Source organism: Toxorhynchites rutilus, chromosome 1, assembly GCF_029784135.1.
Source record: "Toxorhynchites rutilus septentrionalis strain SRP chromosome 1, ASM2978413v1, whole genome shotgun sequence".
NCBI classification, from domain to species: Eukaryota; Metazoa; Arthropoda; class Insecta; order Diptera; family Culicidae; genus Toxorhynchites; species Toxorhynchites rutilus.
The window spans coordinates 92177461-92192144 of record NC_073744.1 but is presented as its reverse complement, the minus strand read 5'-3'; the positions used below and the strand labels follow the sequence as shown (position 1 = coordinate 92192144).

Sequence of the window (14684 nt, the reverse complement as noted above, 5' to 3'; positions counted from 1 at the left end):
ATTTAAAACGTGCCTGAAGGACTTGTACGCTCAAACATATCAGAAATGAATGTTATCTGCTTGCTAGCTGGATTGCGACTGTAATTTTCATTCGCAAATGGGTTATTTATACGGAGTTGAAAAACGGGTATGCTTCTAATTTTCGATAACATGGTGTAAACATCATCTAATTCATTCGTAGCGAAAGTAGTTATTAATGTTTACTTTATTTCATAAAAGCGGCCTTCTTCCACGTGAGGAGGGATACTTACGTTTAATATCGGAACTCACAAATGACATTCGCCATATCGACGGACATTTCAACGTGGCAGCAGACAAGCCTTTTCTAGAACTGAAACGATTTCTCTTTCTATACCGATAGAAAACGATTACGAAAAACTTGCAGTAAATCAATCTGGTTTTTTTTATTTATTAAAAATATGTCATACGATGATTTTTTTAATTATTGCGTTAGAGTTCCCTATTGAGTTGGCAAACCGATTGGGACACTGGAAGTTTTGGGTGATGGCTACATTCAATTATACCAAATGTTTCTTCGAGAGCGAAGTTCAAAGGTTTGGACGCAAATCCTGACTTCATTCGTGTAATGAGTAGACTTATGTCCAACCACTTCTCGCTAGACGTGTCGGTGTAAAAACGGCTACGATGACATCAATCACGCAGTTTGGCAATGTGTGGATAATTACGCAGTCAGAGTGCACATTTTGTAAGGCTCACGGAAGACAACTCTATGTTCCTATCAGAGACGTGTTAGGAACTCGTGACATCTGCTATATACAGTCAATCTATGTGTTTGTGAAACGGTCTAGTATAAGATTTTAATGCCTTTGTGTTCTTATTTTTCGTTATTTGTTTGTTTATCTTGTCTCCTCATCTCATCGTCGCCCATCTTTGACAGCCAAACGAACACCAGATGCCATTACTGGTCCTAATGCACAACGCTACAGTGCGTGTGGCAACTCTCGGTTGATACAACGTTACTCAAATTCCATATCCTAAACCATTATATTCAAACCATATCTTTCATTGCTATACGGGGTGTAAGTTCAGAGTTTTGAAAAATAGAGCGTTACGCTTGAGCAACAAGATTTTGATCGTTAATACCTCGTTAACAACTGGTATAGAAGGTATATAAGGTGCGCTATACATACGTACAGGGAATCAACTCAAAGTTTCACGCAACGGAAACAAGCAACACACGCAGAATAAGCTACCTTTGTTGTTTCGGGCACAGAAAGATTCTGAGAATTTTCCTCAGAGGAGATGCAATATTTACACGTTAACGACAGCTTACTTACTATGCAAGGGTGGAGTTTACTTCGTAATCGTTCTCTTTTCGCTATCCCCCTTCGTTGTTTCTATTCTAGCGGCTGCATAATTTGCTCGTTCGCGAAAGCATGCAAATGGACAGAACAATTATATAGGGAAATGGGAATGCTTCAAATTTTATATCAATTTAAACCATATACAGACTATGGGATTGTAATGTATAAAACAAATCTTAGAAAATTTCCGATTCGTTGGGTATGCAAATTGTTAAAGTTCGCTCGCAGCAAAAATAGTTATTAACGTTAACTTTATTCCATAAAAACGTGACCAGTTTTCTGATCTGGCACCCTTAAGCAATACGTAGACCTACGTCAAAAACTCATTGGGAATTGATTCACACTAAACTTCAAACAAATGATCACTAAACCAACGATAGTCCTACGTTAACCTTGCGGTTATACCACAGATATAACCCACTTCCTGTTTTGACGTAGGACTACGTCTTTCATTCCTGTACCGGGGTGTAAAATCAAAGTTTCGAAAACGAAAGCGTTACGCCGGAGACCGAGATTTTGAGCGTTAATAGCTCTTAAACAATTGAACGAAATGGTATGATAAACACTTCATTCGAAAGATAAAATGTCGCGTTATATACTTGTTACATTTCCATCCAAAAACGTAAAAAAGAATGTAAATCCCACCCTATTTATTATATAAGCTTACTGTATACTTACTTCGATGTTATTCGTTTCTCTCCCAGGGTATGCAACGAATATAACAAGGGTGGGGTTTAAATTCTATACATTTATGGTTTATAAAATGACGCTTCCTTTGCTTTCGTTCATTTCTTACTCTACTTTCGCACCGTGAGGACTCGTTTGTTTGGGACCAAGCAGACAGCTCGTCAGTCTTTCGGTGGTAAGGCACCACGAAAGCAGCTCAGATAAGCGTACCAGCCGCAGGAAGTATGAAGAAGCCACATCGCTATCGACCGGGAACTTTGCGTGAAATTCGTCGCTATCAGAAGTCGACCGAATTGCTGATCCGCAAGCTACCTTTGCAGCATTTGATTCGTGAAATTGCTCAGGACTTCAAAGCCAACTTGCGCTTCCAAAGTTCCGCGGTTATGACGCTGCAGGAGGCCTATTCGAAGATACCAATTTGTGTGCTATCCACGCAAAACGCGTCACATCATGTCCAAGGACATTCAGCTGGCCCGTCGAATCCAAGGAGAGTGTGCTATATTAGCTTAGTATATAATCAACGGCCCTTTTCAGGGCTCCAAATTTGATGGATTAGAGTTCAGAAAAGTTTTTTGCAGGCCAAACTGAAAGTAGTATTTTCGTTTGGATGCCATTCAGCATCGAGAAAATTCCGGAAAGATTCAATCGTTGCTGAAAAATAATCTGCCAGTTCCCCTGGTAATTGAAAAATACATTCATGCGAGTTTATTTTAATGTTTTATATCCATATATTACTGCGACCACATACATTTGGTTTTGTGATTTGTCAATCAAGTGCAGTTAGCAGGAAAGCTTCTGAAGATTATTCTTCAGAACAAGGTTTTTTGTATCCAATATTGGATGCATAAAACCTTGAGCGTCCAACGTAACGCTCTCGTTTTCGAAGTCCCCTAAATATACATTTATTCATTCATTCAGAATGGATTTAGATTCAACTTCAAACAAATGATCTCTAAATCAACGATAGTCCTACGTCACCCTTGCGGTTATACCATAGATATAACCCACTCCCTGTTTTTTTATTCTTCGTTCTAGAGTTTGCGCATTTTCAAAAAACAACATTTAATGATTTAATGAAAACTAATAGTTTCGATCAATGTTATAATTTGAAATAATGTAATTTTTCATTTTTACTTTCCAGATTGCGCTGTGAAGGCATTTACTCAAGAGTGGATTAATTGCTGCGAATAAAGAACGTTATACCGAGTGATTTGTTAATCGAATTAGTTCCAACAGCTGACATTTATAAACAATTATACGCCTATCATAAACGAGCTTTTTGATGAATATGGAACAACGGGTTGGCGTGGAAAATGTGAAGTTGAAACGTTACATAGCGTTCAGTGAACGATTTATTCGGTGCGGCTATTGATCCTTGGAATGAATTCTAAACAAAAAGTGTCTAACGGTTGTGTTTGGAGCCCGCTCGCGTTACAGTTAATGCGTGATATGGATATTCCTCGGCAATCAAACAGCTGTGAAGGAAGCACTGAGGCAAAAAAGCAAGAGAGCAACTTAACTTTTCATTCGATACATGTTTCAACATTGCTCCGGCTCAAGTCGCTCAGTGGTGAGATTTCACTGTTCGAGTGAGGTGCAAATTCCTGTAGCAGCAGTCTTGGAGAGTCGCGTGTACGTTGTGTTGCATCTGTGAAGCTGAGAGCATTGATCGAAATTCTGAATGCATATAGTTGAGCAGATAGCCATTGTTCAACTGTTTCTTGTGGCTCCGAGAATTGTTTAGGTTTGAATTATTCCGATCTTATCCGTTAGGTTGATCGTCAGAGAATCAATCAGTGAGTTTAAGAAGTTTGAGATGAATCATCACCGTAGTGTTTCAATTCCGCATAATATGTGAAATCAATAGTATCTTATTTGGGGAGCAGGCGAACCAACCTAGTTTCTGAATATCTGTGCTAATAATCTTGATAAACCATCAGTGCATATTGTGTGTTACCCGTATATAGAAACGTGTAAATTCTCAGAAATGAACCCGCTCAGCTCTGTGATGTTTGCAACTGTCGATCTGTCCAGCATACTTCCACTCACGGCAGTCGTGGTTTGCGTTGGTGCCATGATCATGTTTCTTGTCAAGTAAGTAGGTCAATTCGACTAAATGGTAGCCCCTATGTTGGAAGCTGACCCTTATAAGAGTATATGTGCAAATGTAATGTTTTCTTTATGTCCGGAGCGGTGTTCAGCAGCAGAAAAAAAAACAATTTAGAATGTAATGTTGAACTTCAAAGTTCCAACGAATAACTTACCTGTTCCACATACAAAGGCTTCTATTATCCAGTGCTTTATTGAACTTAGATAGTGGCCATAAATTCCAAATTAACTATCTTGCTTTTCGGGAAACTAGGAACATCATAGTTCCTTGTTTGCAGATTTTAAGCACCACTACTTCAAGCTACAACAAGAGAAGTTCAGATCAATTGAAGTTCAAGTTAGCCAATGACTTGATAAGTGTGTAATACTAATGTGAACTAAAATTGCTGATTTTAAAACTTGTATTTTTGATTAGGACGAATGTTTGTAATCCGTTTGGGTTGGAGGAAATATGAGTTTTCCACAGCATTTGGGATTTGTTTTGACACAATTGCAACTTTTGAAAAGGGCATATAAATTTTACTAAGAGAAATCTTCAATGTTTTATATCTCAAATACTATGAGTCGTACCGAAATAATGTCCTAGACAGTTCACGACACTCAAATAAGGCGAACTTCAGCCTACCTTGTATTGATAACCTACTGCTCACCCGAGAGTCGATAAATATGAAACAACACTATCAATGAACACCAGTGTAATGAACATCAACATCAGCTTGCCATGAACTTCATTTTCCATTTGCATCTTGATTTCCGTCATGATATTCGAAACGTAGAAGTTGAAAATCATTGCGTGTTTGTGAAAATCAAAGCATGAAATTCAACGACAAAAAATTATTGACAGTAATGAGAGTGCCTGAATGCAGGCTTTCCGGAATTCGTTCATGCTGTTTTCGTTCAATATACCAGACAAAGGTCACGCGTCTCGACTCATGGTGTTATACTCATTATGACAGATATGGTGTTGAGTTTCAAGAGAAGAGAACTCATACGACACTGAGACAGGGCTAATTCTTTCATTCGTGAATAAATTTTGATAATTTTTAGCACTGGTCCTAGAAAGAGTTATTGATGTTCAAACGTGAAAAATTATGATTAGAGAGAAAAAAGATTAGAACTATTTTTTATTTACAAAAAAAACTTCAATTTGCAACATCTAAAATACATATTCTTTTATTCATATAAAATAGAAGTCATGTAAAAAAATTAAAAATGGGTACAAGATGGTAAAACCATTTTTGACGAACTTTGTGGAACATCGAATTTTTATGAATTTTCGAAACTTCGAATTTTTGTATGTTAACAATTATTTTTAGCCACAAATTATGAATCTTGGTGTGATTTTAAACAATAAAGTTCTTTATCGATCTCTGCAGCCATTCTCGAGATATTCGAAAAACATTCAAAAAACTATTTTTTTCTTAACGTTAAAACTGACCATTGTATGTATACAGCGTGTGCACGCGATTGAACATGTCATGTTTTTGTTGTACATGAACATGCTTTTCGCTAGTGTTCAATGGTCATCCCAAACACGGCCAATAATGCACAAACATAAACATGCGCATATGACACGCGTTTCTCACATCATAAACAAACACGGTGTTTAGAATTCGAACACATCATGTACAGAACATATAACTCGTTATCGCAGTATTCATTGCTCTTCGTTTTTATTCATGCACGGAATCAAATTATTCCTCCTAAAACATTTCTTTGTAGAATACTTTTTCACAGAAATTAACTTGAAATTTAGTTCGTATTGCAAAAATTGCATGATCTTAGAGGCCAGGAGTTCATGCATATTTTGCAAGCATTATCATGATCATTATGATTAAATAATCCATAGTTTTTCCCGTGAAAGAAAACAAAAACATTGTCTGAATAAAAAAGAAGCTTCTTATAAAATTTCTATATTCTTTTCCGTGAATGTTGCCAATTGTATCGGGAAACGACTGCACAGCGGGGCGATGCATACAAATGCTGGCCAAACAAATAAATAAATACCCAAAAATAGTTTTAGATACATGTTTTCAGGAAATTTTTCAAGTTTTCTTTGTATTTTTATGAAAGTTGAATTAGGGCGATCCTAATTAGAGCGTTCAAAAAATTTCCGTAAAATACATTTTGTAGGGAGATGTTTCTGAGAAGTTTCTGCATTAAACGGACAAAATCAGCTGAATTGAGACTAATTGTCACCTGCAAAATTATTATGATAAACTAGCTAACCCGACGAACTTCGTCCCGCCCAAAATAGATTTTTTGATTTGAATACTTTCAAACATCCACGTTTTCTTACTAAGTGAACGTTAGTAAGTCCAATCACTGAACTCTTCATTGATTGATTACCCTTTGACCCTTTACAATTTCCTTTTACTATAAATTGTCTAGTACTTCTACAAAAATTCGTCCTTATAATATAAAATTATTTTCAGACACAATTCTAGTTCTAGATTCTTCAATGATTTGGAAATAACATGTTTCTTCGTTTGCAGGGAATACATGTTAGATACAGTGAATATTACAAAATAAAGACAGCTCAAATCGGACCATTCCTTCCTCGGGTTTAGGGCACCTCAACACATTTGGCCTTCCATTTTTGTATATATAGATAGAAGATATGAGAATGTGTTATTCCGTCTGAAAATCCTTTTCCACTTCCGAACAAAAATCAATTTCGTTAGCGCCAACATCAAATGGACTAACAACGCTTAGCTAGTTGTAGAACATATGGGAATTCAATTTTCCGAATTTTCCGATTTTTCTCCGCTATATTGATCTACAGGAAGAGATCTATAGATCTATAGATGACTCAAATTGAACCATTCCTTCCTCGGGTTTTGCGCTTACCAACACATTTGGCCTTACATTTTTATTTATATATGTAATATATGGAAATGCGTTATTTCGCCTGAAAATCCATTTCCACTTACGAACAAAGATCAATTTCGATAGCGCAAACATCGAATGGACTAACAACGCTTATTATGATGTAATTTTCGAACATGTGGGAATTCAATTTTCCGAATTTTCCGACCTTCCTTCAGGATTTTCGAATAATTTTCCGATTTTTTCTCTCCACTATATTGATCTACGGAAAGAGACGAATACAACAAAATACAGGAGACTAAAATCGGACCATCCCTTCTTCGGATTTCATTTGCTTGAATAATTCTCGAGTAATGCAGAAATTTGTGTTTTATTTGTATGGCAGCCCCCCCTTAGAGGGGGGCGGAGAGTCTCCACCATAGAAACATTTATTGCACTCTTAAACCTTCAGATGCCTAATTTGGTTTCAGTTGCTTGAATAATTCTCGAGTAATGCAGAAATTTGTGTTTCACTTGTATGCCAGCCCCCCTTAGAGAGGGGGGAGGAGAGTCTAACCACCATTGAAACATTTATTGCACCCTTAAACCTTCAGATGCCTAATTTGGTTTCATTTGCTTCAATAATTCTCGAGTAAGATTTTTGTGTTTCATTTGTTCATTTGTATTCAAAATAATTTTTTTTTCAAGGAACATTTTTATAACAATTTGTTTGATAAATTTTGAAACAATTCATTCTCTGACAAAAATTTCGTAGGTTTCATAGTTTTAAGATCAGATTGTATTTGTAATTTTGAAATTCATGATTCAAAAACTATTAAACTATTAGATATATATATATAAGTTACATAACTTACGTTCGGGAGGTGATATATTTGAAATAAAAGAGATGTTGTTCTCTTGAAGCTAAAATACCCACTGATTTTTATTCATCATTACATTTTACTCCTAACTTCCTATTTCTACCTGTTTGTTCTATATTTCCCTATCGACCCTTCGATCCTTTTTATTACTGCTATTATCGGCATTGTGTTGTGTTTTCCTGAATGTGAGATACTGCTAATGATCTAAATCGTTTATTGCTATTTCGGTCCATATTGTTCGTTGCTTATCTTTACTGTCTAACTACGGTGTGGCAAACATTGTCATTGTTTATTTAGGTTCGTTTCCTTATTTTCTAAAAGTTCGAGAGCAACTGCTTGTTGTTGTATCTGTTGTAGGGCTCTGAGTTGTTCGAGCGGGCACTGCTTATCTTCAGATAAATTTGGAGTCGTGTTCATCCCAGGGTTGACACTTCGGGGGTTAAGGTTGGTCTCGTTGTTAACTACTCCCCCTTCGAGTGAGGAACGTCCGGTTTCGATATCTGATGCTTTTGAATAAGTTCTTGTGGGTGACAACTTGTTGTAAAGAATGAAACTGATTACAATGAGGCATGTAATTTGCATGAGAGAAAATCCGCCGAAAAGACTCCAGAGTTTAAAATTAATGTGAACTTGCTTGAGGTAAACATGCTCCAGTTTATTTCTGTTGCTGATAGTTTCATTGTTGATTTTTTCTAATTCGTAGTTTTTATGGTGTTTCCAGTTGATTTTGAGATTGTGAAACTCTGTTTGGATGACGTTTGCTTCGCTTATTATCTCGGCATTCTTGAAACGTTGATTGTTAAACAATATCGTGCAGTTTCCAAATGAAATGAGGAAGTTTCCATTCAGGGTTCTATTATCTGGTCCACATGTCGTTTGTAGGATTTGGTTTTTTGCGTTAGAAATCAGGATCGAATTTTCCGTGATAAGTTTCTGGGTCGTCTTGTTTTGCATTACATAGCTACATGTAGCCTGTCTTCTGTGAATCAATGAAGCTACGCATTCATCGCGTAACTCGTTCAGGAATGATGATTTCTGGACAAAATCTTCGGGTTTTGTTGTTGTGTAAAGATTGTTGTTCCTTTTAATTATGTAGGTTGGATTCTGGTGTAAGATACGGTTGTTGTTTACCAATGGGTAAATTCTAATGATGTCTGATGTTGTATTTTCCAGCTGGGGAACATTAAGTATATATAAAAGTATATCGTCTCTCAGCGCCAATTTCGGGATTACAAATTGTAGAGCCTCATCCGGAAAATTTACTGCGACGCCTTGATCTTGCAACAGTGTCCTTATTGCGTTTATTTCTCTCAAAGATAGTATTTTGTTGCTAACAAGCGAGCTTTTTGATAAAGTTACTGCATCCTGGATACTGTCAAGAAGATGGTTGATGTTATCGATGTTTAATATTGTTGTTATCGTTTCAATTTCGTCCAATATAAGTTTGTTTGTGAAAGAATTCTCCACGATTTTATTGATAGTGTTGGTAATTTGTGAAACTCTCTCGCTTATTTGAAAATGATTCTTGAGCTGTTCATTGTTTTGGTTGATCAGTTCGTTCATTGTACAATTAATTATTCTCAGATCCTCTGCATCAGGTGTTCCTGCGATGAATTTAAATACTGTGCCAATGATGTCCCAACGTCTGTTTCGAGGTTTTCTGGATTTCAATCCGTAGAACGTTGTGTACAGTTGCTGAACTTTGTACTTGATGATGTTTGCAAGTGAATTTGTATTGGTTAATCTTTGATATGAAGTGCTACTTAATGTATCAATCGTATTTTCGATTGTAGTTGAATTAATTGGATGGATGATCTTGATTATTCCTACATGGACCTTACATTCTCTCTCTTTTATTAATAACAGGGGGTTGTCTCGCAAGTTTTCGATCGCCAGATGATGTGCGTTGACTGTTACTAGAAACATCAAAATGTAGTACCACATTTTCTGGAAAGGCTATAACATTTGATAAATGTCAATATTTTTCTATATTAAGTGTCATCTATTGAAAAAATAATCAACTAACGTATTCTTCTTCTTTTAATTTTACTTTTATGAATTTTAATGTTTCTATAGTCTGTGAATGTTTTCCTATAATTTCGCTTGACCTTTTGTTTTCTATATTTTGATTTTCGTTTAGATTTTATGCTTTGTGCTTTTTGGTAAACTATTTCATTTTCGTTTAGGAAAGGTTCTTCCTCTCTCTTTAAATTGTGTCTTTCTCTTGTTTTTTTTTATATTGTTGAATTTTATTTATGACTTCGTCGAAAATCTGATTTCTTTTTTCTAAGATTCTATCTATGTTCAATGGGCGTTCATCGCCATCTTTGATACCAAAAAAGATCTCGATTGGTTTCAACTTCGTTGCTGAATGAATTGAAAAGTTAAAAAAAAAAAAAAAAGTTAAGTGGAGATTCGGTCATTCTTATAGGAATGTCATTGTCAGAATCTGTGGAACATGCGGTTGATGCATCCGGTAACGATTCTGTTTCATTTGAATTTAACTCTTGAGTGACTCGAGATAACCCGTCGGCTACTACATTTTGTTTGCCGGAACGGTATTGAATCTCGTAGTCGAATTCTTCCAGACGCAGTTTCATGCGTATGAGTCTGTCGTTTGGAGTTTTTAAGTTGAGTGCGTATGTCAATGGTTTGTGGTCGGTATATAATGTGAACTTCCGACCGTATAAGTATGGCCTGAAATATTTACATGCCCAATCAATGGCGAGGAGTTCTTTTTCAATAGCTGAATATTTTTCTTCGGTTTTGCTTAGGGTGCGTGATGCGAAGGCAATGGGTTTGTCTTTACCGATAGGGCCTTGGGATAAAACTGCACCTAATGCATAATTCGATGCATCAATGGTAAGTATAAAGCGTTTGGAAAAGTCAGGGTATTGGAGGACATGGCTACTTGTTAAAATGTCCTTACAACGGTTGAAGGCTGAGATGAACTCACTTGTGTGTTTGATCTTCTCGCCCTTTCGAAGCTGTTGCGTAAGAGGTTTTGCAATTTTCGCAAAATCTCTGATAAATTTTCTATAGTATCCGATTACTCCAAGGAACCCTTTTAGTTCCTTCTCGTTTTTCGGTATTGGCCATTGTTTAATTACGTTGATTTTTCCGGGATTGGGTTTCACTCCTTCAGAGGTTATTACATGTCCTAGAAACGCAACTTCTTTCTGAAGAAACTCGCACTTATCAACTTGTATCTTCATATTGAACTCTCTGAGGGTTTCTAGAATTAATTTCAGGTTTAACAAGTGCTCTTGTAGGCTAGTTGCGAAGATGATTATATCATCCATGTAAACTAAGCATCGTGTTCCAATGTGCTTTCTAAGAATGTTATCCATTACCCTTTGAAAGGTAGCGGGTGCATTCTTCAAGCCGAAAGGCATCCGAATAAACTCGTAGTGTCCTCCATCAACACTAAATGCTGTTTTACGAATGTCTTTTGAGTCGATTTCGATTTGGTGGAATCCTGATGTTAAATCAAGGGTGGAAAAATACTGACATTTTCCCAGTTTATCTAGTATATCGGTGATATTTGGGATCGGGTATCGATCGTCCACCGTTTTGGTATTAAGCTTGCGATAATCAATCACCAATCTCCATTTCCGTTGTCCGGAAGCATCAAGCTTCTTAGGTACAATCCAGACGGGTGAATTATAAGGGTTATCTGAAGCTCGAATAATACCTTGTTCTAGCATTTGGTTTACTTGCTACTGAACCTCCTCCTTCTGGCAAAATGGGTAGCGATAGGTTTTCGAATAGACGGGAAGTTCATCCACAGTGTTAATGTGATGTCGAGTAGCGTTTGTAAATGTTAGTTTTTCTCCATCGTTATAAAATACGTCTTGAAATTGGTGGAGAAGTTTGAAAAGCCTTTGCCTTTCTTCATTATTCAAATTTTCGTGTCGTATTTTGTTAAAAAGGTTCTTGTGCTCGTTTTGGGGCACGAGTGGATAGAAGGATGACTGCGTTTCGAAGTTATTAATTTCAACTTCTATTAGGTCACAAATATTTATTTGTTTATTGTCTGAATCGTAGTTGTGTATCATGACATAAGCCTTCTGATCATGATAGTGGTATAATCCAGCTAGTATACCAATCATAGGGGCTATTGCTACTTCATGTTCAATCAAGAAATCGCCGTTTGGTTTTGAGGTAGGAATGGTAACTACTTGTGTTTCATTAGCGATAAGTGTGATTGTGTCAGGAAATTTTTTGTGTAAGGGAGTAAAGCTTCCTATCTGTAATGAATTTGACGCGGTATCAATAATTGCATTTAATGACCGAAGGGTTTCAAAACCGATCAATCCATCGAAATAGTTATGAAATTTGAATAGAAAAAAATTTTGAGACGGAATATCCTCTGAAAATTTTGCAAATGGATTGAAAAGCGTAAATTCCTCGACGTCATGAGTTCCGTTGATATTTTTAATTTTATGTCTAGGGCCTCGATCTATTGCTGGTTTTGGGACTATATTTGGGGTGATATTGTTTTGATTTGCTCCCGTATCAATCAGTAATCGGAGCGGTTTCCGATTCTTAACACTTATCTCAAGAAACGGAAGAAAATTGTTTACTAGTTTCCTGTCTGGTGGTCGAAGGCTGAATGAAAATTTAATTCTTCCGTCATATCTGGTTCTATGTTTTCTGGAGTGTTCTCGTATTCATTTGTATTGATTGGCATCACAATTGTTTCGTAATTTTGTTCTGGAGCACAGTGCTCTTGCGAGTGCTCATTACGCTGTTCGTAATTTTTATATTGCGTAGTTTCGCAATTGTTTAATTGAGCTCCCCACTTTTGAAAAGGTACTTGTTGTTTGGGCTGTCCTGATGGATCAGATTTAATATATGGAATTGTTTGTTTTTGAAACTGGGGATTTGGATAGAATGACCTTTGGAATTGTGTGTTTTGAAAAGAAGGTTTCTGGTATTGTAGATTCTGAGAGGGTTGCCTTTTGAATGATGGTTGGGAAAAGTGGAGTGGAGCTGGGTATTTATTGTTTTGCCAAGTATTATACTGCGACATTGCTGGTCTTAAAGCTGTTTTTTGTGGTGCTACTACTGTTTTATTGTTCCTTTCCTTTTTTCGTTGAGCCGCGTTAAATTGTTCGGTAGCACTTTGACGTGCCTCGTTCAAATTTCCTGGACGCGACACTCTAACGTTCTCTTAACCCGTTTTACGGTTCTCTTAACCCGTCCACGAATGCATTAGTTATCATACATTCGTTATTTTCTGTCAGGGTTCTAGCGCAAATGCGCATTTCCTGATGCAACAATATTTTTGCAGTGATGTCGGCTAGTAGCACTCGACATTCATTATAAAATTCCTCTATAGTTTTTGAATTTTGTTGCAAATAATTTATTTTGGTGATTAAGGTGCTTAAGTCCCTTTTATCTCTAAAGTATTCTTTGAGTGTTTGTTTTATTTCAAGCCAATCGGTGGATGTGTGGTTCTGCACCAACACGTCATTGGCTTTATCAACGACTTTATCTCGAATAATGCTGTACCATAAGGGTAAAGCTTTATTCTGCTCTTCTGGCGTGGGACACAGTTTTTTAGCAAATTCGAGTTTGCTATCTACTGAATTGAGCCAGGATGAAATACGATTTTTGTTCTCTGAAGTTCCAGTTGAGCTAGAAGCTCGTCAATCTTTTTCTGGATTTCGTCGGCCATTTTTCTTGTAATCATAAACTAATTGGTTGGCACTAATTACGTTTTTGCGCACTTATTCACGACCGGTATTCAATTTAGCTATAGTGAATCACTCTTTCTTCTCTTCTTACTCTTATTTATGGTCGGGATTCAAATTAGTTATGGGGGAAATCACCTTTTTGTTTCTTATCCTAGTGTTAGTTGGAATGAAATTATTATCTATAGCGGATAGCGTACCTCTGCCAGGTAGCCGGATAGAAAAGAGGGAAGCAAAAGATTTGTAAGAAAACCCTTTGGGTAACTCACCTCGAACCAACTGGTGTTCCGCCAGTGGTGCTTACGAGCGGGTGCGTCCAGGTAGGTTGCTCGCTCCGGGTGTGGCAATAAATCTCTCGTCCGACGTTGCTCCGTCCTGATCGCTGCGTTTGTTCACTTCACTCGCGGCGAAATTCTTCCGATTTGCACTGAGTCGCGAACCACACACTTCGATTTTCCGATGCGCGCACTGACACTTTTACCGATTTATCGCTCTCCCCGGGCTTTCGACTGCGCCAGTTACATAACTTACGTTCGGGAGGTGATATATTTGAAATAAAAGAGATGTTGTTCTCTTGAAGCTAAAATACCCACTGATTTTTATTCATCATTACATTTTACTCCTAACTTCCTATTTCTACCTGTTTGTTCTATATTTCCCTATCGATCCTTCGATCCTTTTTATTGCTGCTATTATCGGCATTGTGTTGTGTTTTCCTGAATGTGAGATACTGCTAATGATCTAAATCGTTTATTGCTATTTCGATCCATATTGTTCGTTGCTTATCTTTACTGTCTAACTACGGTGTGGCAAACATTGTCATTGTTTATTTAGGTTCGTTTCCTTATTTTCTAAAAGTTCGAGAGCAACTGCTTGTTGTTGTATCTGTTGTAGGGCTCTGAGTTGTTCGAGCGGGCACTGCTTATCTTCAGATAAATTTGGAGTCGTGTTCATCCCAGGGTTGACACTTCGGGGGTTAAGGTTGGTCTCGTTGTTAACTACTCCCCCTTCGAGTGAGGAACGTCCGGTTTCGATATCTGATGCTTTTGAATAAGTTCTTGTGGGTGACAACTTGTTGTAAAGAATGAAACTGATTACAATGAGGCATGTAATTTGCATGAGAGAAAATCCGCCGAAAAGACTCCAGAGTTTAAAATTAATGTGAACTTGCTTGA

The 14684-nt window shown here is 37.0% G+C and overlaps 2 protein-coding genes across 2 annotated transcripts in view; one reads left to right on the top strand and one right to left on the bottom strand.

Moving 5' to 3' along the window:
- LOC129762050 (cyclin-dependent kinase-like 1) overlaps positions 1–14046 on the bottom strand; it is an 87056-nt gene extending 73010 nt beyond the window's left edge. The window contains exon 1 of the mRNA XM_055760933.1: positions 13779–14046. The gene's annotated coding sequence lies outside the window, so the exon portion shown is untranslated. The remainder of the gene's footprint in view (positions 1–13778) is intronic.
- LOC129761184 (uncharacterized) overlaps positions 1–14684 on the top strand; it is a 50298-nt gene that overhangs the window by 4660 nt on the left and 30954 nt on the right. The window contains exon 2 of the mRNA XM_055758899.1: positions 3154–4106. Coding sequence (XP_055614874.1) covers positions 4000–4106 — 107 coding nt within the window. The 5' untranslated portion in view covers positions 3154–3999. The remainder of the gene's footprint in view (positions 1–3153; positions 4107–14684) is intronic.